General features: G+C 52.8%; 1 protein-coding gene across 1 annotated transcript in view; it reads left to right on the plus strand.

Moving 5' to 3' along the window:
• The first annotated feature begins 6,741 nt into the window (after window positions 1-6,741).
• The window catches only part of MAP1A (microtubule associated protein 1A), a 463,228-nt gene continuing 449,252 nt past the window's right edge, over window positions 6,742-20,717 (plus strand). The window contains exon 1 of the mRNA XM_069625155.1: window positions 6,742-7,013. Coding sequence (XP_069481256.1) covers window positions 6,788-7,013 — 226 coding nt within the window. The 5' untranslated portion in view covers window positions 6,742-6,787. The remainder of the gene's footprint in view (window positions 7,014-20,717) is intronic.

Below are 20,717 nucleotides of genomic sequence, written 5' to 3' on the forward strand. Positions count from 1 at the left end.
GGAAGGGGAAGATCCAGCCTTTTTCTTCACAAGTTTCGAGAGAATTGAAAGAAATGCGCAATGGCCACCTGAGCGCTGGGGACAGTATGTTGCTCCCCTGTTATCTGGAGTAATGCAGGGAGCATATCAGGCTGTGAACCCCAATGGCAACACTCCATATGGGGAAATCAAAGCAGCCGTACTGGACCGTTTAGGCCTGGATGAGGAGGCCTACCGCATTCAGCTAAGGGACACCAAGCTAAGAAGTGGAGAGAGTCCCAGGCAGTTATATTACCGTATTAAAGATCTGACAGAGAAATGGATGCAGTCCCCCACACCAGCCAACCAACACCGTCCCGGATAAGATAATACTGGAACAATTCATAGAAGCCTTGCCTGGCCCAATGCAAAGATGGGTTAGGCAGCATCACAGGCCTACATTGGCGGAAGCTGTGGACATTGCGTCGGCTTACCAAAAGGCCGAATATAGTCGCTTTCCCTCAACTAGTGTACCAGGAAGGATGACCTCATCAAGCATTGAACATCAGGTACAAAAGGCCCCAAGAGTGACACACACCAGATGGAGGCAACCAGAGGAAGCTTTCAGGAAACCAGAAGAAAGGAAGACTGGATATGAGGAGAAACAGTCTCCTATATCCCCGGGGTTTTGACAGCCCCAATGCTTTGAATGCAGTGAATGGGGCCACATTGCCCGATTCTGCCCCAGAAAGAAGACTACAGAGCCTATGGAAATTGGCTATATGAAGCCACATCCGGGAGAACACAGCCCGGGGCCATACATCGTGGATATAAGGGTGGATGGACGGCCGACTCGGGCGCTGCTGGATAGCGGGAGTAGACAAACAGCCATATCTCCAACCGTGAGTAATACACCTAATTTATCTAACATTTTTATACCGATAAAGTGTATACATGGGGACGTAAAAACATACCCGATGAAGGAGATACAGATAGAGATGAATCATGAAACCACTCGGTTAAAGGCTGCTGTCCTTCCTGCCCTACCCACCCGGGTGGTCCTAGGAACAGACCTGCCTCACTTTGATAAAACACTAGATGAAGAAAGAGTGAGGAACAACAAAACCACGAACTTAGGTGACTCTAGAAACCCTCCCGGACATAAAAGACAGAATAGATTAGAGTGGTGCCAAGCCAGTTACATGACCCGACCCATTAATTGGAAACCCGAAGATCATGAGGATTCCCTGAGGGGGGAAACCCTGACAGATCCCACCCTCCGGGTACCCTGTGAGAGAGCGGCCAATGAGAAGGATCCAGACGTAACGAAAGGACCTGGCTTTCTGTTCCATCACAGACTTTTGTACCGAAAATATAAGGCGGAGGATGGGAATGTAAAGGAACAACTGGTATAACCAAAACCCCATAGGATAGCCATAATGCAGCTGGCACATAACCACCCCTGTGGGGGACATATGGCCTCCCTGAAAATGCAGCAGAACATCCCGAGACGGTTCTACTGGCCAGGCATATATGGTGAAGTAGCTCAGTTCTGTAAAGTGTGCCCCACTTGCCAGCTAACAAGTGGCGTTTTACCAGCATGAGCCCCTTTGCAGAAAATGCCCCTTATTAATGTTCCTTTTCAACGGATAGGCATGAACATCGTTGGACCAATAGAACCAGCGTCCCGAGGATACAAGTATCTATTAGTCATTGTTGACTATGCTATGCGGTATCCGGAGGAATTTCCCTTGAAGGGAACATCAGCCCGACAACTATGCGACCAGCTCATTCCCTTCTTCGCAAGAGTGGGTTTACCCTCGGAAGTTATTACCGACCAAGGAACCAATTTTATGTCCACCTTACTTCGGCAGGTATGCGAGAGACTGCAGATTCATCAGTTACGCACCTCGGTATACCATCCCCAGACTGATGGCCTTGTCGAAAGGTACAACAAGACGATCAAGAAAATGATACAGAGAGTGACCGAACCAGAAGGGAAAAACTGGGACCGCATATTGCCCTTGGTCTTGATGGTGTTACGCGACACCCCACAGTCGTCTACCGGCTTTTCTCCATTTGAGCTCCTTTTCGGAAGACAACCCCGAACCATATTGGATCTTGTAAAAGAAGAATGGGAGATTTGGATGAGATCTCATTAACGGAGTACACCGAAGAGTTAAAGGAACATCTGACAGCACTCCGCTCAATGGCCGAGATGAATCTAGGACACGCACAAATAAACCAAGAGAAAAACTATAACAAAGGAAGTCGGATCAGAACCTTCCAAACAGGAGACCAAGTACTAATCCTACTACCCACTAGTACTAACAAACTATTGGCCAGATGGAGAGGTCCTTATGAAGTTAAGGAAGTTCTCCGCCCTGTGACGTATCGGATCCACCAACCCGATCGAGCCACACCAGACAAGGTATATCATGTGAACTTGCTAAAAGCATGGACCACACCTGTATTAGCAGCCACAATGGACACTGGTGAAGATACCTCAGAACAGAACGTGAATCGTGAACAGGGCAAGCTGGAAGACGTACAATGGGGAACCATCTTGACTCCTTCCATGAAGTCAGAACTTTTGACCCGACTGTCACCCTTTGGAGACGCGTTCTCGGCCTTACCAGGAAGAACGGATATAATCGAACATGAGATCAAAACCGATCCCGAACGGACTGTTAGGCTATGGCCCTATCGTATTCCAGAAGCAAGAAGACTAGTTATCAGAAACGAGGTGGAAGACATGCTCCGCATGGACATAATCGAACCATCAGTCAGCTCATGGTCCTCCCCGATAGTGTTGGTACCAAAGCCGGATGGTACAATTAGGTTTTGTATGGATTACCGCCAATTAAATTCGATTTCAAGTTACGAAGCATATCCTATGCCACGGATGGATGAGCTGTTGGAAAGGCTCGGATCCGCCAACTTCCTAAGTACGTTAGACCTAACCAAGGGCTACTGGCAGATCCCCTTGAAATCCACAGACCGGGAAAAGACTGCCTTTACAACTCCCCAGGGTCTGTATCAATTCAGGGTTTTGCCATTTGGTCTACACGGTGCCCCAGCTACCTTCCAGAGACTGATGGACGTCGTACTACGTCCCCATGAGAAATATGCTGTGGCTTACTTGGACGATATGGTCGTGTATAGCACGACCTGGAGGGACCATCTACACCACTTGGAACAGGTGGTGTCTGAGTTATTTAAGGCAGGCCTGCACATTAATCCGAAGAAAACGGTGATAAGGGCACACGAGACGAAATATCTGGGACACTTGGTAGGCGGAGGCACATTACGACCCCAATTCTCGAAGATCAGAGCCATTCACGAGATTCCTACTCCGTCTACAAAGAAACAGATCTGTGCCTTTTTGGGTTTCATAGGCTACTACCGAAGGTTTATTCCAGATTTCTCCACGGTGGCAGCTCTCCTAACTGATGCTTTAAGAAACAAAGGGTCTCCCGATTTAACCAAAAACACTGCTGCTTTGGAAGCTATCGATGTCCTAAAGCAAAGGATCACTTCGAACCCAGTACTTCGGTGCCCCGACTTCCGTAGCCATTTTTTTCTTCAGTCGGACGCTTCGAACCAAGGTCTTTGAGCAGTGCTTTTGCAGGAACAGGATGGTGAACTTCAACCGGTCTGTTTCGTGAGCAGGAAACACGTACCACATGAGGAAGCCTATTCCACTATTGAGAAGGAGTGTTTGGCAATCAAGTGGGCGGTGGAGACCCTCAGATATTATCTCTTGGGTCGCTGCTTTACGTTATATACTGACCATGCCCCCCAACAGTGGCTCGCAAGACATAAGGATACCAACCAGCGTGTACTTAGATGGTTCCTGTCTCTGCAACCGTTCGATTTCCTTACCTTACACAAACCTGCGGGTTTCCAACTGGTAGCTGACTATCTGTCCAGAAATGCTCCCTTGCCCAATCGGCCAGGGTTTGTGATGGGGAGATGTGAGGTGGGACCCGGAGTGGGAGGAGTAGCGGGACTCCACGGGGTCGCGGCAGCAGGCTGCGAGGCGGAGAGTGCAGCCCCATCTCGCCTGTCCTTACCGGGACTCCACAGGATCGCGGCATTGGGCCGCGAGGCGAAAACCGCAGCCCCATCCCGCCTGTCCTTACCTGAATTCGCCGAGGCCGGCGTCAAGGCTTACAGCCCGGGGTCCGGGCTGGTGGCGGCAAACCCTCAGGAGACGCGGGTAGCCACGAAGAGCAGACCCACGCAGCCCGCCGAGCTTCTCTCACCGACGGGAAAGGTACGGAGGGAGAGACGGCTTGCTCGGCGAGGCGGTCCACTCTGCAGCAGCCGGCATGCGCTGACCCACATGGCAGGAAGGAGAGCCTTCCAGGAAGGGGGGGCCTCACGGGACGGACAGGACTGGGAACAGGTCTCTCCTGACAAGCGGGGGAACCAGGTGCTTTGGAAGGAAACGGCAGCCTTTAAAGGAGGCGGGACATGGCATTATCAGCCAATGGGAAGCCCGATTGACAGGGGAGGTTTTCATTGGGGGGGGAAGTAAGTCATAAACATCCCATAAAAGCCCGGGAACTAATCTACTCAATGTTGTTGATTTTCCTAGTCATACGGAGAGGACGAGGAGAGAAGGAACAACTGGTGGGCCTATCCGGACACCAAGGAGGCTTAGGAGGGTTAAGTCACGTCCCTGGAAGGCTGCCTAAGAGTGAAGCAACTCTCAAGGAGTTAATGGACTATATTTTCTTTTGGTTAAAATTATATGAATAAAGTCTAATTTCCGCAAAACCAACCTGGTCCGGGTCTTGATTGTTACAGTGATATGGAACACTGCAAAATAAAAGTAGCATTACTAGAAAATATATGGTTTGTTGAATTGTACATAACATGTTCATGTGTGTGGCTCCCATGAAATTCCTTCATGCAGGCTTACGAAGCTGAAAAGATGAACCAATGACAGTGATGGCGTTGGGGCCTTTCAAAGTTTTTAGTTGACAAGGGCCCTGAGTAACTGCCTTTAAGTTAGCCGTTTTATGACACAGCAATAGCTTTAAATTAGAACGATACGTGTGTGCATTGCAGTTTCAGGCTGCTTTTATGACGCCTTCAGTCCGCCATCTTCCTGTGGCCTCCTGCAATATGTAGCAGCGTTCTTATCCCCTTGCTGCCTCTGTACTCTGGTTTCGTCTGCCTAATAGCTCTTTATCAGCAAGGCGCTAAATAGCTTTTCAGTGGACATTTAGTGTTTCAGCTCCCCGCTGGCTGCCTATCCCAGGATGATCTGCAGCTATCAACCCTATGACGCTTTCCTTAGTCTCTGTTATAATCGAATCACCCAAGTGCCTCAGACTGTTTTTCCCAGCTATAGACCGGGGCCCCTAAACATCATGTTGATGTGGGTCCCCATGAGTCCTAACAGACCTTCAGCCATCTGTAGGGAGCTCGCGAGATGCGGCACGGCTAAAGTCTCAATAGATCTCACCCGTAACTACAGAGACGCGCGAAGCGGCAAACAGAGATTTTACGGTAGCAACATCACGGAGCAGGTCGCGCTCCTCCTGATCCCAGATATAAGACTGCCACTGAGCCATCAGAGCAACCCAGAATACCCAGGCCCTCCCTCCACCCCTTGTACTCCACAGCCCATGGACATTATATGCACTTCCTTTAATGTTACTTACGTGTTCTTATGCTGCAACAAATAAAGTTGTCACTTCAAGAAAGCTTTAGACTTATTTATTATACACCACCATTGACCAACGACAAAGGTTAACAATTGCAGGTGTAAATCAGTGGTGGAATTGAGCGGGAGCGGTGCTCCTCTACTTTTTTTAATTAAGTTTTACTGTTCCTATACTTTTATTCTGAAAAGAAACCGTTCTGGAATAGTTTCTTTCGTTTTAAAAAAAAAGTGTAGGAAGAAGTTGAAACTTGCACTTTCAGTACACTGCACTGAATGTTCTCTTAAACAGCAGGTGCATGTGTTTGGGGGTTTGTATTGTGTGTGTGGGAGGGGGCGTGGTGATGGGGTTTGTGGGAAGTGGGTGCAGGCCAGCAGGGAACATAGTTTCACTACTTCTTTTCGTACACTTCGACCACCGGTGTAAATGGACGATTAAGGGTGACCCTGGGGGAAGAGAGCCTGAGATTGTACCAAGTATCCTGCGATCAGAGCTGAACACAGGGCATGCAGATGGCAAAAGCTGCAATGCAAGGGCTGCGTCACTTACTTGCATGCATGCATGCATGCATGCATGCATTGCGAGGCTGCGGGGCACTGGGGACCCGCTGGAGAGATAGACGGCAAGAATGCAGGCCTCCCAGCCGTGGACAGCTGGCTCCCTGGATGATTTATTTATGTTGCTGACAGGTTCAATGTGCCAGTGGTGTTTTTGGGTGACCCCATTTTCTGGGATTGAACCTGCAACCAGGCTGTTTGGTTTATTTCTTGCCACGCCATGGAGTGGTGTCACGTGGGCAGCCTGAGCCAATAGCCTGAAGCATCACCGCTCCGGGTGCTCGGCTTCCAGCCAATCCGCGCGCAGGCAGCTAGCCGTGCCCCGCCCCTTCCTCCAGGCCCGCAGTCGCCTCCCTGCGGCCAATGAGGCGGCGGCTCGCGCTTCCGGCGCTACCCACGTCTTGCCCAATAGTCTGAAGCATCACAGCTCCAGGCGCTCGGCTTCCAGCCAATCCGCGAGAAGGCAGCTAGCCACGCCCCGCCCTTTCCTCCGGGCCGCAGTCGCATCGCTGCGGCCAATCAGGCGGTGGCTCGCGCTTCCTTAAGAGCGGCGCGTGCTCCGGCTCTCGCCTTGCAGCCCAGTGCGGCGTTTCCATGGAGATTGGGGCAGAGCGCGCGTCGGCTCGCGGCGGTGGCGTCGCTATGGAGACGGTGGCCCGGCCTGGCAGCGGCGCGCGGGAGCTTCAGCACCAGGGAGAGCGGCGCGCGGCGGCGGCAGCAGCAGCCCGGTGGGAGCCGCGCAAGCACTACCTGCTCATAGTCATCGGGGACATCGGCAGCGAGAGCCAGCTGCGGGCCGTGCGGGGGCACCTGGAGCACGGTGAGTGCAGGGTGTGTGTGGGAGGTGCAGAGGCAGGTCCGCGGACCGTGCACGGGCAGGTCCGCGGACCGTGCACGGGCACCCCATCAGTGCATGAAGTAGGATGGAACTGGCGCGGCAGCCGGGCACCATTGCACCGTAGATGCATGCCACCAGGACCTGCAGACATAAGACACAGTGCCACAAGCCCCGCCACGTGACCGGGCAGGCGGTGGAGCTGCACATGTGATGGAACATGTGCCGGGCATGCATTGCAGCAGGGAAGCGCACGCGCAACGTACTAAGTCATGGAGCTTAGCAAGACATCGCACGCACACCAGTGCAGTGAGGTGTGATGCACGTCAGAGGTGCATGCAGTGTTGCAGGACATGTCGTGCATTGCTGCTGTTGAGCGCGGAGAGATGCGGAGTGTGCAGTGGGTGCAGACTGTGGAGGTAGGAGGGAGATGAAGTGCTGACCCAACAGAAGTGCAGTAAGAATCGCAGTGCAGCAGCCAGGGCTTAGACTGGCAACTTCAGTGGACTTGACTATGCAGCCAGCCATGCATGCACAGAGATGCGCAGAAACATGCACTGGTGGTCTGGGTGGATGTACACATGCGTTGCAGGCAGAGCTGCCCCAGGGGTCTGCCACAGCATGCCTGCAGCACCTGGAAGACTTTAGACGGCCCTGCAGTGGGGGAGGGTGGGGCTCTGGTCATCCAGGCTACGATTGCTGCAGGTGTGCACCCAGGGCCGGCCACTGCAGCATCTTTAGCTGTGCCGTGGTGGTGCTGCATTGGACATACTGCAGCAGGAGTATGCAACAAACACAGCAGCTGCGCAGTGAGTGCACCCAGGCCGTCACTGCGGCTGAGTGCTGGGCGTCAACATTCCAGCTTCCGGGGTGCGGCTGGCACCCGAGCCTGCAGCTTCTGGGCTGCACAGTGGGACGCTGAGCCGTGCACAGCTCCTGGCAAGTGCACGGCAAGCGTGCTGCGGGGTGAGCTATGGTGCACAACTCTCTTCCTTCACGCAGGGCCTGCATTGCACCAGGTGACACACGTGCTTTCCCGCTGCACCCTGCCCCCCAAGAGCCTTTTGGGGTGCGGTGAACTGAAAACTAGATGTCTCTGGTCTCTTTGGGAGGAAGTAACACCGCACTTCCGTGCGGGAGGGAGCCCGGGGTACGGGTATCTGGCCCCGCGCCACCCCCACAAGGAGCCGCGTGTCTTTAAACACGTGGGACACGATTCATGGAATTATGGGCACGGTTAAAAGTGACATTGCACTGCCGACACCAACCCTGATTCATGGAACTCTGCAAAGTTTATTTTTGCAGCGCAAGGTTAATTTTGTACAGCAAAAATGACTTTGCACTGCAAAAATACCTTTTGCACAATTACATGTATCCGGGTTTGGGTCTGCAGTGCAAAGTCACTTGGGCCGTCCACGGAATTCCTTGAGTCGGGTCCTTGGTGTGGCTAGCAGCCACATTGTGGCTCTGGGGACTTGCGAGAGGGACTCCTTCCACGATGCGCCTTCTCTGCAGAGACTCGATCATGTGTGTACAGGCCGCGTGTCCCGTGCCACTGCGATGCACCGAAGGGCGAGTGCATCAACCCGCGCCTAGATGCGCATAACCTCGTCAAGGCGCTATTGCAATGCGCCAATACTGCTAATTCGCTAGCCAGAAGTCCCCAGTGCACACGTGCATGACATCGGAGCTAGCTACCGACTAGTGCACCCCACAATTCAACAGCCGACCCCCACAGGCGGAAGAGACATACTGGCTTTGCCCACGGAACACATGGCCAGTGCCACCTGCCAGTGTAACGCAATGTGCAGAAAATGTGAATACTTTTCAACCAATCAAACGGTGCAAAGGAAGTGCACTTTTTGGAAAAGTGAAAAGGATTTTCAAATTAGAAACCTTCAGAATTCCCACTGGAAAGAGCCCGAATATGTATCCATGTTATGTTCTCTCATGTTTGTATAGCGCCTCCTGCCATATGTAAAGGCATGGAAGCGCTGACCTATATGCAGGCCATGTTATGTGCGTTGAGCTTGCTGTGGGATAACACGTGCGCGCGCGTTATCTGACGCCTTCACCGAATTGAGGCGATTCGTGGTTTCTAGGTGTGTGCAAGCCTGGCAATGCCGTCTCTTATCTCCATCTGCAATGCACTGGTGCTACACGTTGGCCCAGTGCCTTGGCAGCAAGTTGGCATGGGTGCGCACGTCATTGTGTGAAATGCCAGCTTTGCGGTGCTGCAATGGCGCTGCAAGCGCCCCCGCCCTGCTCATTAATTTCTGCCAAAGTCTCCCTCGTCGGCAAAATGCCAGGGAGTGGCAACTCCAGGAGAGTGCCTGCAGCATTGGCACAGTACCGCAGGAAGCCTGCGGCGTGTGGGGGCCCTGGGAGGCCAGGGCAGTCCCCGCTGCACACTTTGCCACTCCTGCACGAGAGCTGCGGTGCCAGCTCTGCGCTGGGCGAGGTGCAGGGGTGGACTGGGAACTAAAAGAGGCCCTGGAAATAATTACTGGGGACCAAAAGAGGCCCTGGAAATAATGTTCAAAGTGGCCCCATATGACATATTTTCAGCAAGCTCAATGCTTTTCCTATGAGAACATTTGGAAATACCACACAAAAGAGGCCCAGGGTGCAGAGGCCCACCGGGAAATCTCCAGAGTTCCCTATAGGCCAGTCCGCCCCTGGCGAGGTGGCAGGGGAGATGCCGGTCACCCTCCTCTGGGTCTGTACTTTGAAGGCCACGTGTCCCCTTTCCCTGCCACGCCTTTGAATGGCAAGGTCTTCTACACAGAAGTGGCACATTACACGTGACAGTAACAGACGGGATCTAGGCACCCCTGGGAACGCGCTTCTTCCAAATTGATGTCTGATTTTTAAAACCGCTGGTGCATAGCAGGGCCATTTCTAGGGGCGGGCAAACTGGGCAACGGTCCAGGGCAGCCAGGACAGGCATTAACTGGCAGCATCCCAGGCTGGCCAGCCCTGCTGGGCACCACCGCTCAAGAGTATGTTTGTGACACCAGAGCTCAAGTCGGGGGTACACGCGGAGGGACAGAATCCACCCACTTTTTTTCAGAGGGTAGACTCAGCCTCCCCTACCCCCCAGCTAAAATGAAACACTGAATGCTCTCTTTGAATTTATGGATTAAAGCCGGCCTCAGTCGTAGGCCCTTCACCCCTCTGCACCGATTGCACTGTTCCCGGGAGGATAGTTCAGAGACAACGTGCTCAGCTTGGAAACAAGACGACAGGAAGCAACACAGTTTGATACCCGGGTCTGCGTTTAGAAACCAAGACATATTCCTGTAACAGCGCCTGGATGCCCGTGTGAGCGCTTTAAACATGCAAATAAATAACCTGATGAAAAATGACAAATAACTAAAGGTGAAATGTTGCGTTTCGGTACTGCAGGTGCAGGGAAAACATTTGTATTGGTTCTTGGAGTTAACGTTTCCATAAGCACTATTAGAAGAAAACAACCTCTCTTGTTTTTGTGTGTTGGTTTTATGAAAGGCAAATGCCATTTCGTCCTGTGCAATATGGGTGCTTATGCAAAGCCAATTTAATGAAATGTGCATATTTCACCTTGATATGCTAATTTCTGGTGACGTCAGATCCCATTGTGTGTTGAGTCCCCCCACTTTAATTTTTAGGACTTGAACCCTGTGTGACACTACATCTGCCTGGCCACCGGTGGGCCCTGTGATCATTGCTACATAGGCACACTGGCATGGTGGACTGGAAAGGTGGGCACTGCTTGCAGGAATAGCAGCTGAAGACCGAAGGGAATGGCAAAGGACGGGCATCATGCGAGTCAGGGAGGCGTTGCATGCATGCATGCGTGATCTTCTGCCCGGGACCTGCTCTCTTTCTTGTGTGTGTGAGTTCATCTTGTCTGGACCCCACGTTGCCAGTATGTGCTAGGTTTTGCCAGGGTGTTCACCTACTCACAAAGTATTAACGGTCTTGCCACAATACAATCATTAGCAGGTACACACACCTCACATTACCAGCTCGTGTCCCCAGACACCAAAGCTCACCTGATTTATAGGTCTTTCAATATGTTTGCCAAAGCCTTGCGTCATGTAATAATAATGTGATGTTTATAGTGCTTCATGTGGGTGGGCCGCTTCTAAGCTCTGTAATAATCGGTGTCATCACCCAGTGGCGGTACAGAGGGGTGAAGGGCCTAGTCTGGGTGCAAGGGCGGTAATCGTAGCTCCTGGAAGCTGTTGCGCTCTTGTGGGCTGCAAGCAGGAGCTACATGGCTCCCCGCTCCCCTCAGTTCCGAACCCTGCCCAAGGAGTCATTCCACGCATTCACGCCCTATTTTAGGGCCCTCGCCCTGTGTGCCAGGCTTTATTTATTGTCTATTGGTTTCGGAAAATTAACCCTCACACAAATACCTTCGGCCTAGGGCCGCGTTTGCCATGAAATGCTCGTGCGCGCGGACCAATGCGCAGGCGCTGGTGTAGGCGCTATCAGGTGGCAGCATGACTGCGTCACATCCTAGTCCACCCGCTTCTCGTGTCTTCCACAGCAGTGCTTAGAAGAAGCTTCAATGCACTCTTTCTAACTTATACTTAATATACCTGGGAACTGCACCCCTTTTCAGCACCTCCTAATTCGTTCCATTCTAGCTCCGGGGCATTTGAAAAGGCTTCTGGGCGCTGTGTTCTCCAAGTGAATAGAGCGTTTGACTTTTGCTGCACCTTCACCTGAGAGCAACATTGGTGCAGAAATGATGCAGCGCCCAGAGTGACTTTCATTTAGATAATAATTAGCATAAATGTAGGCTGATGAAAATGACGTCCTGTTGGTAATATTATTGTGCACGTTGTCTACCTATTTATTTTGAGGAGACGTCTATAAATCGTTATTTAAATTGTGTGTGGTGCCGGCTAGCAGTAGAGGAGCAACGTTGGGGCGCAGGGGGGGTCGTATTCTTATTCTGGGCCGGCTGCAGCGCTTTTGGGGCCGGCTGGAGGGGTCTTGGAAGTGAGTGCACCTCCGCACTGAGTTGTACAGCTGGCATGTTACCCTGTGTCATGCTTGACACTCGCCCATTGCATGCTGGAACTTGTAGTTTCAATTTTCCCATTGTAAGTATCAGGGGCGCCGAGTACCGGGGGCTGCTGTCCCGGACACCCCCGGCAGGATGAAGTTAGGGCTGAGCCCCCCAAACCCCCGCCGGAGAGAAGAGACGCAGTATGGATGGCCCTTTGTTTCATCCATACTGTGTCTCTCTCTGGCGGCCCGGGTAAAAGCCGGGGAAAAACGATGTTTAGAAATTGTGGGACAAATGCAAAGCAAGAGGCTCGTGCTTTGCATCTGTCCCTCAATTTCTAAAAATCGTTTTGGGTTGGGTATACTTCTACATCTGTGCACCCGAGTGCAGGATGTAGAGGTACACCCAACCCAAAACGATTTTTAGAAATGGAGGCACAGATGCAAAGCAAGTCTGTCCCTCAATTTCTAAAAATCGTTTTGGGTTGGATGTATTTGTACATCTGTGCACCCCTCTTTGCAACAGGGCTTCTATAATTGTAATACTATGCTTTTGTTGAGGCAATGCTAGTTCATCTTAGTGGGGCTGCTATAGTTTTGTTGAGGCAATGCTAGTTCATCTTAGTGGGGCTGCTATACTTTTGTTGAGGCAATGCTAGTTCATCTTAGTGGGGCTGCTATGCTTTTGATGGGACAACATCAGCACCTCTCAGTTGAGCTGCTACACTTATATTGACAGTGCCCCAGCACTTCCCAGCAGATGTATTTATTTTTTATTTTAATTGGTTATTTATAATGAGTGTACTACCCAGAGGTTTCTAAGCGCGGACCGAGGGAGCGAACCTGTGTTGCACGGACCGAGGGATCGAACCTGTGTTGCTCCATGTCATCTTGCTTCCAAGGCGAGCACGTTGCCCCTGAGCTATCCTCCCGAGACTCTGAAGATCTGAAGTACATTTAATGATAGAGAACCATAACTATTGAGCAAGTCTGATATCATCGAACACTGTCGTGGTTAGACAAGAGCTAATATATTTAAAGGGATGGAATTACTCAGAATGTAGCAGCACTATTCAATAACCCAAAGTGCTTAAGCATAGTTAATGTACACATACAGGGGGTTGTTACCCCTTTATCTCTCCTAAATGAAAGAATGAGCTCTCTCAGACACAAGTTATCACCCCTGCACACACATTGAATGAATATGGTATGGATCTAGATCGACAAAACTGGAGTGAGAATTCAGAGAGTTTTAACAGAAATATAATTGTCTTCCCAGATGGGAGACTGACTCCATTAATATACATGGGGTCACTGAGATGCCCAAGAGTGAAACTGTACATTCAGTTGTGAGATTACCAGCAACGGGTGATACTATGCTCCAAGGAGTGGGGTGCCCACTCAATATATCACACTGTTTATAGGTGTGAGACCCATCCTGAATGCTTGCCCAAAGAGCCTTGGCCAGTGTTTCACACTGAAGAAGTGAGCATGTCATCCGGGGTCTGCAGCCCACACACACGCAGGGGATTCCCATGCACCCACTTGCGAGATTTGCACCAAATTAGTGAGATTGTGCTCCAAAGTAGGAGGCACACGCATTGTCTTTGCTCTGAAGTTTGACACTTACAGGATGGCACGGCATTTCGTTCTCCCATCCTAGTTGTGTTGCTCTGTCTTTTGAGGGCTACTACAACCTGGATGATTATAGAGGGGTGGAGTAGGGGCAGTGTTGGCCTACTGGAATGCAACTGGGAGGTTTAAACCTCCTTCCTACTTGACTTCAGTATAGGCAGTCAATGTTTCCCCTGTTCAGCACCCCCCCTCACACCAAGTAGGCGACTACGTGCAAATGCGGTCATATAACTGCTGGTGATGTCACTTCCTATATTTGGGCACCCCCCGGAATTTCATAAGTCCGCTCCCCTGGTAAGTATAGTTCTACCAATCCCAGGATGCAATGTGGAAAACGCGGGCTGGCTCGAGGTGTCCCGCGTGGCACGGGGCATCTTGGCAGCTTCCTTGCAGACACCCCTGCCATGGACTGTGGTCTCTTCCCTCCTGTGGGCGGAGCAGATCCCCACCCTGTATCATTAGTTTGCTGCTAGAACTGGGAAAGGGCGAGGGGCGCGGCTGCTGGGAGGCCGCCCGTATCCTAAACATGTGCACAAGTTAAGGAGTGGTTATGGGTCACCTGTGTTTTAGACCCGAAGTCCCTTTGCCTCCCCGTGAACCCATCACTCCAGACCCCTGTCCTGGGACGGCAAGCGCACATGTCAGGAGTTAGGGTTACAGATAACGGGGCTTTTTGCATAGCTGCCAAGTGGCCCCCTGTCACGTGTCACACATTGGGTGGGGGGCGCTAGTGCAGAATGAGTACAGCCTGCAAATCTACTCGGGACAGGGAGGGGGAGCTTGCCCTCGTACTCTCTACTAAAGACGCACACCACTCCAGGAGTGCCCTATAACACGAAGCGCCTTAAAGACGTTTGCTAGGCGCACTTTACACTCCGCTGGAGGTCTGCTCCATATGGGAAACCTGGGCTCAGGCTATATAGGCCGTATTTATAGCTTAGGGTACCCTTGTTACATTTTTGTGTTATCCCCGCCTGCCCTTGAACTGTTTTGTTAAGAGACATCCCTGTTTTTCGATATCCTTGGCCTGGAAGGACTTTTAGAGCTTGGAGCTTCTCCGAACCCTTGGTTTTCTGAGAGTAGTGAGTCGCTGCGACACCCATGCAGGGGAGTGGCCTGCAGGAAGAGTGGCCTGCAGGGAGAGAGTGATCGTCAATTCTGTATACCCCTGCAGGAGTGGCTAGCAGGAAGCGAGTGACCTGCAGGAGAGTGGCTAGCAGGAAGAGCGTGACCTGCAGGAGAGTGGCTAGCAGGAAGCGAGTGGCCTGCAGGGAGAGAGTGATCGTCAATTCTGGATACCCTTCCAGGAGAGTGGCCTGCAGGAAGCGAGTGACCTGCAGGAGAGTGGCCTGCAGGAAGCGAGTGACCTGCAGGAGAGTGGCTAGCAGGAAGCGAGTGACCTGCAGGAGAGTGGCTAGCAGGAAGAGAATGGCATACAACGGAAGCCACTTAATCTGCGGGGATGGCCATCATATGGAAGGACCTAGTCTTCTTCCGCCACCGACTAGTGCATTTTCGACTGTTTCAGTGTGATGAACACATAAGCAAATAATCACCAGTGAAGTGAGTTTCGTGTGCTGTGGGCCAACGAACTCCAACCTTCCCCATTCCAGAACTCCTTCACTTGACCTCCTCACGAGCACTCGGCTGGCACTCACAGGAGCAGCTGCCCTTTTGCTGAGACAGAATTCAGGCCAGTAGGAATAGCAGACGTTTAGGCCAGTGGGAATAGCAGGCATGCGGGCTAGTAGGAATAGCAAGCATGCGGGCCAGTGGGAATAGCAGGCATGCGGGCCAGTGGGAATAGCAGGCATGCGGGCCAGTGGGAATAGCAGGCATGCGGGCCAGTGGGAATAGCAGGCATGCGGGCCAGTGGGAATAGCAGGCATGCGGGCCAGTGGGACTAGCAGACATGCGGGCTAGTGGGACTAGCAGACATGCGGGCCAGTGGGAATAGCAGACATGCGGGCCAGGCGGTCCAGTGGGAATAGCAGAATGCGTGCCAGTAGGACTAGCAGAAGTAAGAATAGCAGAATGCAGGCCAGTGGGAACAGCAGACATGCAGGTTAGTGGGAATAGCAGAAGTAAAAATAGCAGACATGCGGGCCAGTGGGAATAGCAGACATGCGGGCCAGTGGGAATAGCAGACATGCGGGCCAGGCGGGCCAGTGGGACTAGCAGAATGCGGGCCAGTGGGACTAGCAGAATGCGGGCCAGTGGGAATAGCAGACATGCGGGCCAGTGGGAATAGCAGACATGCGGGCCAGGCGGTCCAGTGGGAATAGCAGAATGCGTGCCAGTAGGACTAGCAGAATGCGGGCCAGTGGGACTAGCAGAATGCGGGCCAGTGGGACTAGCAGAATGCGGGCCAGTGGGACTAGCAGAATGCGGGCCAGTGGGAATAGCAGACATGCGGGCCAGTGGGAATAGCAGACATGCGGGCCAGGCGGTCCAGTGGGAATAGCAGAATGCGTGCCAGTAGGACTAGCAGAAGTAAGAATAGCAGAATGCAGGCTAGTGGGAATAGCAGAAGTAAAAATAGCAGACATGCGGGCCAGTGGGACTAGCAGACATGCGGGCCAGTGGGACTAGCAGACATGCGGGCCAGTGGGACTAGCAGACACGCGGGCCAGTGGGACTAGCAGAATGCGGGCCAGTGGGAATAGCAGACATGCGGGCCAGGCGGTCCAGTGGGAATAGCAGAATACGGGCCAGTAGGACTAGCACAAGCGGGAATAGCAGGCATGCGGGCCAGCGGGAATAGCAGGCATGCGGGCCAGCGGGAATAGCAGGCATGCGGGCCAGCGGGAATAGCAGGCATGCGGGCCAGCGGGAATAGCAGGCATGCGGGCCAGCGGGAATAGCAGAATGCAGGCCAGCAATGCAGGCCAGCGGGAATAGCGGACATGCAGGCCAGCGGGAATAGCGGACATGCGGGAATAGCGGACATGCGGGACTAGCAGACATGCGGGCCAGTGGGAACAGCAGACATGCAGGTTAGTGGGAATAGCAGAAGTAAAAATAGCAGACATGCGGGCCAGTGGGAATAGCAGACATGCGGGCCAGTGGGAATAGCAGACATGCGGGCCAGGCGGGCCAGTGGGACTAGCAGAATGCGGGCCAGTGGGACTAGCAGAATGCGGGCCAGTGGGAATAGCAGACATGCGGGCCAGTGGGAATAGCAGACATGCGGGCCAGGCGGTCCAGTGGGAATAGCAGAATGCGTGCCAGTAGGACTAGCAGAATGCGGGCCAGTGGGACTAGCAGAATGCGGGCCAGTGGGACTAGCAGAATGCGGGCCAGTGGGACTAGCAGAATGCGGGCCAGTGGGAATAGCAGACATGCGGGCCAGTGGGAATAGCAGACATGCGGGCCAGGCGGTCCAGTGGGAATAGCAGAATGCGTGCCAGTAGGACTAGCAGAAGTAAGAATAGCAGAATGCAGGCTAGTGGGAATAGCAGAAGTAAAAATAGCAGACATGCGGGCCAGTGGGACTAGCAGACATGCGGGCCAGTGGGACTAGCAGACATGCGGGCCAGTGGGACTAGCAGACACGCGGGCCAGTGGGACTAGCAGAATGCGGGCCAGTGGGAATAGCAGACATGCGGGCCAGGCGGTCCAGTGGGAATAGCAGAATACGGGCCAGTAGGACTAGCACAAGCGGGAATAGCAGGCATGCGGGCCAGCGGGAATAGCAGGCATGCGGGCCAGCGGGAATAGCAGGCATGCGGGCCAGCGGGAATAGCAGGCATGCGGGCCAGCGGGAATAGCAGGCATGCGGGCCAGCGGGAATAGCAGAATGCAGGCCAGCAATGCAGGCCAGCGGGAATAGCGGACATGCAGGCCAGCGGGAATAGCGGACATGCGGGAATAGCGGACATGCGGGAATAGCGGACATGCGGGCCAGCGGGAATAGCAGGCATGCGGGCCAGCGGGAATAGCAGAATGCAGGCCAGCAATGCAGGCCAGCGGGAATAGCGGCCATGCGGGAATAGCGGCCATGCGGGCCAGCGGGACTAGCAGACATGCGGGCCAGCGGGACTAGCAGGCATGCGGGCCAGCGGGACTAGCATACTTGCAGGCCAGTAGGAATAAGCAGACTTGCAGGGCAGTAGGAATAGGCCGCGTCGCTTGCCTATGGTAGTCAATGACTGTTATGTGAATGAAATCCAACCAAAGCCCTTTAAGGCGCATCAGTGCGATCTTTTTCATGTTGGCACCATGTGCTACCCAAGACCGTTTCTGATCCATCGTGGTGCGAAATAATTCCTGTAAACAAAACAAGAGTGATGACTGGAAGGTTTAGAATTCATTTCAATCTCTGGTTACTCCGAGTCGGACGGGTATGCCCAGACGTGTCCCGCGCTCAACCTCTGCTCACTCCGAGTGGGACGTGTATGCCCAGACGTGTCCCGCGCTCAACCTCTGCTCACTCAGAGTGGGACGTGTATGCCCAGACGTGGGTCCCACGCTCAACCTCTGCTCACTCCGAGTGGGACGTGTATGCCCAGACGTGGGTCCCACGCTCAACCTCTGCTCACTCCGAGTGGGACGTGTATGCCCAGACGTGAGTCCCACGCTTGCTGGGTCTAGAGGCCCAAGCTAGCCCCCAATGTTGACGCCCAATGAGGCTTGTGTGTTTTCAGGGGATGCTTGTGGTCTCGTGCAGAAGGGATGTGACCTAGCAGTTCGGGATGGACTGCCCCTTTTGGGGTGGGACAAGGCCCGATTTGCATATAGTCTTTCTGCTTCTGCAATGGCCTGGGGGGTTTGCCCAGAGCAGCGTCACAACTCATTCTAAACCTTCCAGCCAGCACCTCCTTTCTTTAGCTAGAATTCCTGTACATAGAATGGCCCAAGGCAACACCCCAGCATGGACTGCCCCAAGCCAACACCCCAACACGTTTATTGTTGGTCACCGAAAGGGGGCGCCTGCAGTAAGTATGGGGGAGAGCAACTTTCTCTCGGCATGGTATAACGGGGGCAGTTTGATAAAAGCTCTCCAGCTCAACTGCCTCCCTTTCTTTCGAGGTTTCATTTGTGTAACTGTTGAGTAGCTTTGCACCAAGGATCAATGCTGAATGTCTGTGACAATGCGAATCCCAGCTCTAGACTTGCTGTATCTGGGCAGAGGTTGCCCCATGCATAAGCACAGCTGCCCACATCTCGCGATACAGGACCACCCAGTATTCACTGAAAGGGCCATTAATGCATTGAACGGCCTCCAAGCCGCACACGAATCCCAAAAGTGGGAGCCGGCAAGTGAAGCCCGGGCCAGGAAGACCCTTAGTGCCACAAGTACTGCCCATGGATTGATTGGCAGACATCTGCTGTCAAGTCCTGTTTCTCTGTCCTTTGCAGGAACTCTTGTTTTTCTAGAATACTACCGTTGTGTGCATCGCACAGCTCCCCACAATCCAGACGAGGCTTGTTATGCCCGCAGAAGCGGACTCGATATCATATGACGTAGCATCATGAATACGCAGGAGCCGTGGAGTATATGTCACCCTTCTTTATTCTCTGAACACGACTGCCGTTCCGCGGTAAGCCCGCCTGGGCTGCAACCCACAACCAAAGTAAAAAGAGGACAGGTGACTGCCTGTCCTTACATGCTGAGACTGATGGGCATAGAAATGGGACATTACATCTCCCCCGTGCTTAACAAACAACTTGCGGTACTAACCCATCTATACAATCCATCTTAATGGTTTGCAAATCACCCTTCTTGACGAACTTCAGAGGGGGGTGCTGCCGTTGGTGCAATCACCCTCACTGTCATGTGTCCACAACACCGTCCATGTCTTCATCAGAAGAGTCCTCAAAAGTAGTTGAGTTTTCTCTCCCAGGATAATCCACTCTCCCGGGAGTCAGCTCCGCTTCAATTGACCAGAAAAATGAGGAGTGTCTTGTGACCGTGCCTGTGGAACTCGCAGCTGTTGCCATGGTTCCCTTGACCTGGGTCACTATCATTGAATGCTGGTGTTTCCTTGGAGCCTTGTGCTTGACGCACTAATGCTTGATCTCCGATCTGAAATTCACTGGGGGTCATTATGACCTTGGAGCCCCTTACCGGGTTCCTTGAATTGTTGTTATTGTTATTTTGCATTTATATAGCGCCTTATATACCATTGGTATGGTCTGAAGGCGCTGGCAGGTTGAACGCCCTTGGGAACCGAAGTTCAGGTCAGTAGAGAGAGTAGAGGGAGTCCAAAAGTGCGTGTGCGCACCAGGTATGTGTGCAGCTGGTGCGGAAATCGAGTGGTAGCTGCTTCTTAGCTGTAGGTGAGGTGGTTGAGCGGTCAGGAGTATGTGTTCGCTCTGGTCGGTTTTACCCAGAACGAGTGTGGCTGCGTTAGGCCTGAGGAGAACGCCTGGCTGGGGGGTGTGAAACCAGCAATGATTACTTAGAGTGATGTGGAGTAAGCGGGAGAATGTAGATATGAGAACAGTTATACCGAATGGTGTCATAGTATCTGTGTTCTAGATGAGTGGTGGTGTAAGGGGGAGAGTAAGCGTGGGGTGTGGTATGATGTATGTTTTCAAGTGTTTCCTTCATTCCAAAGCATATTAAGTATCGTCCGTTGCACATATTCGTCCGTTCCTCATACTCGTCCGCTCCACACATTCGTCCAGTCATTATCATCGTCTAGTTCACACCCTCGTCCAGTCGGCACACTCGTCCAGTCCGCACGCTTTCTTTGCTGCGATTGGTGTGAGAGAGGGTAGGGGGGTCAGAGGGGGAGACAGAGGCAGCTTTGGTTCTCGCTAGGGCTAGGCGCGCAGTTTTTAGGGAGGGGAAAGGGTGCGGTCGGGGGGAGGTGGCAGAGGTATGATGGCAAGGCGGGGGGTGGGTGATTGCGGGGTGCGGTGTGGTAGTGGGGGGAGCGGGCACGGGCAGTGCTGGTGGGTCGGCAGTGGGGTTCAGGAGATGAGTGGTCTTGGGTTTCTGATGGGCACTGGTGGAGTTGGTGCGCTCATAATTGGTGTGAGGTTGATTTGGGAGGGTTTTCTGATTGTAGTTCTAGGGTCGGTGACTCACACTTATAGGTA

This window comes from Ambystoma mexicanum, chromosome 11, assembly GCF_040938575.1.
Source record: "Ambystoma mexicanum isolate Mex_15411 chromosome 11, UKY_AmexF1_1, whole genome shotgun sequence".
NCBI classification, from domain to species: Eukaryota; Metazoa; Chordata; class Amphibia; order Caudata; family Ambystomatidae; genus Ambystoma; species Ambystoma mexicanum.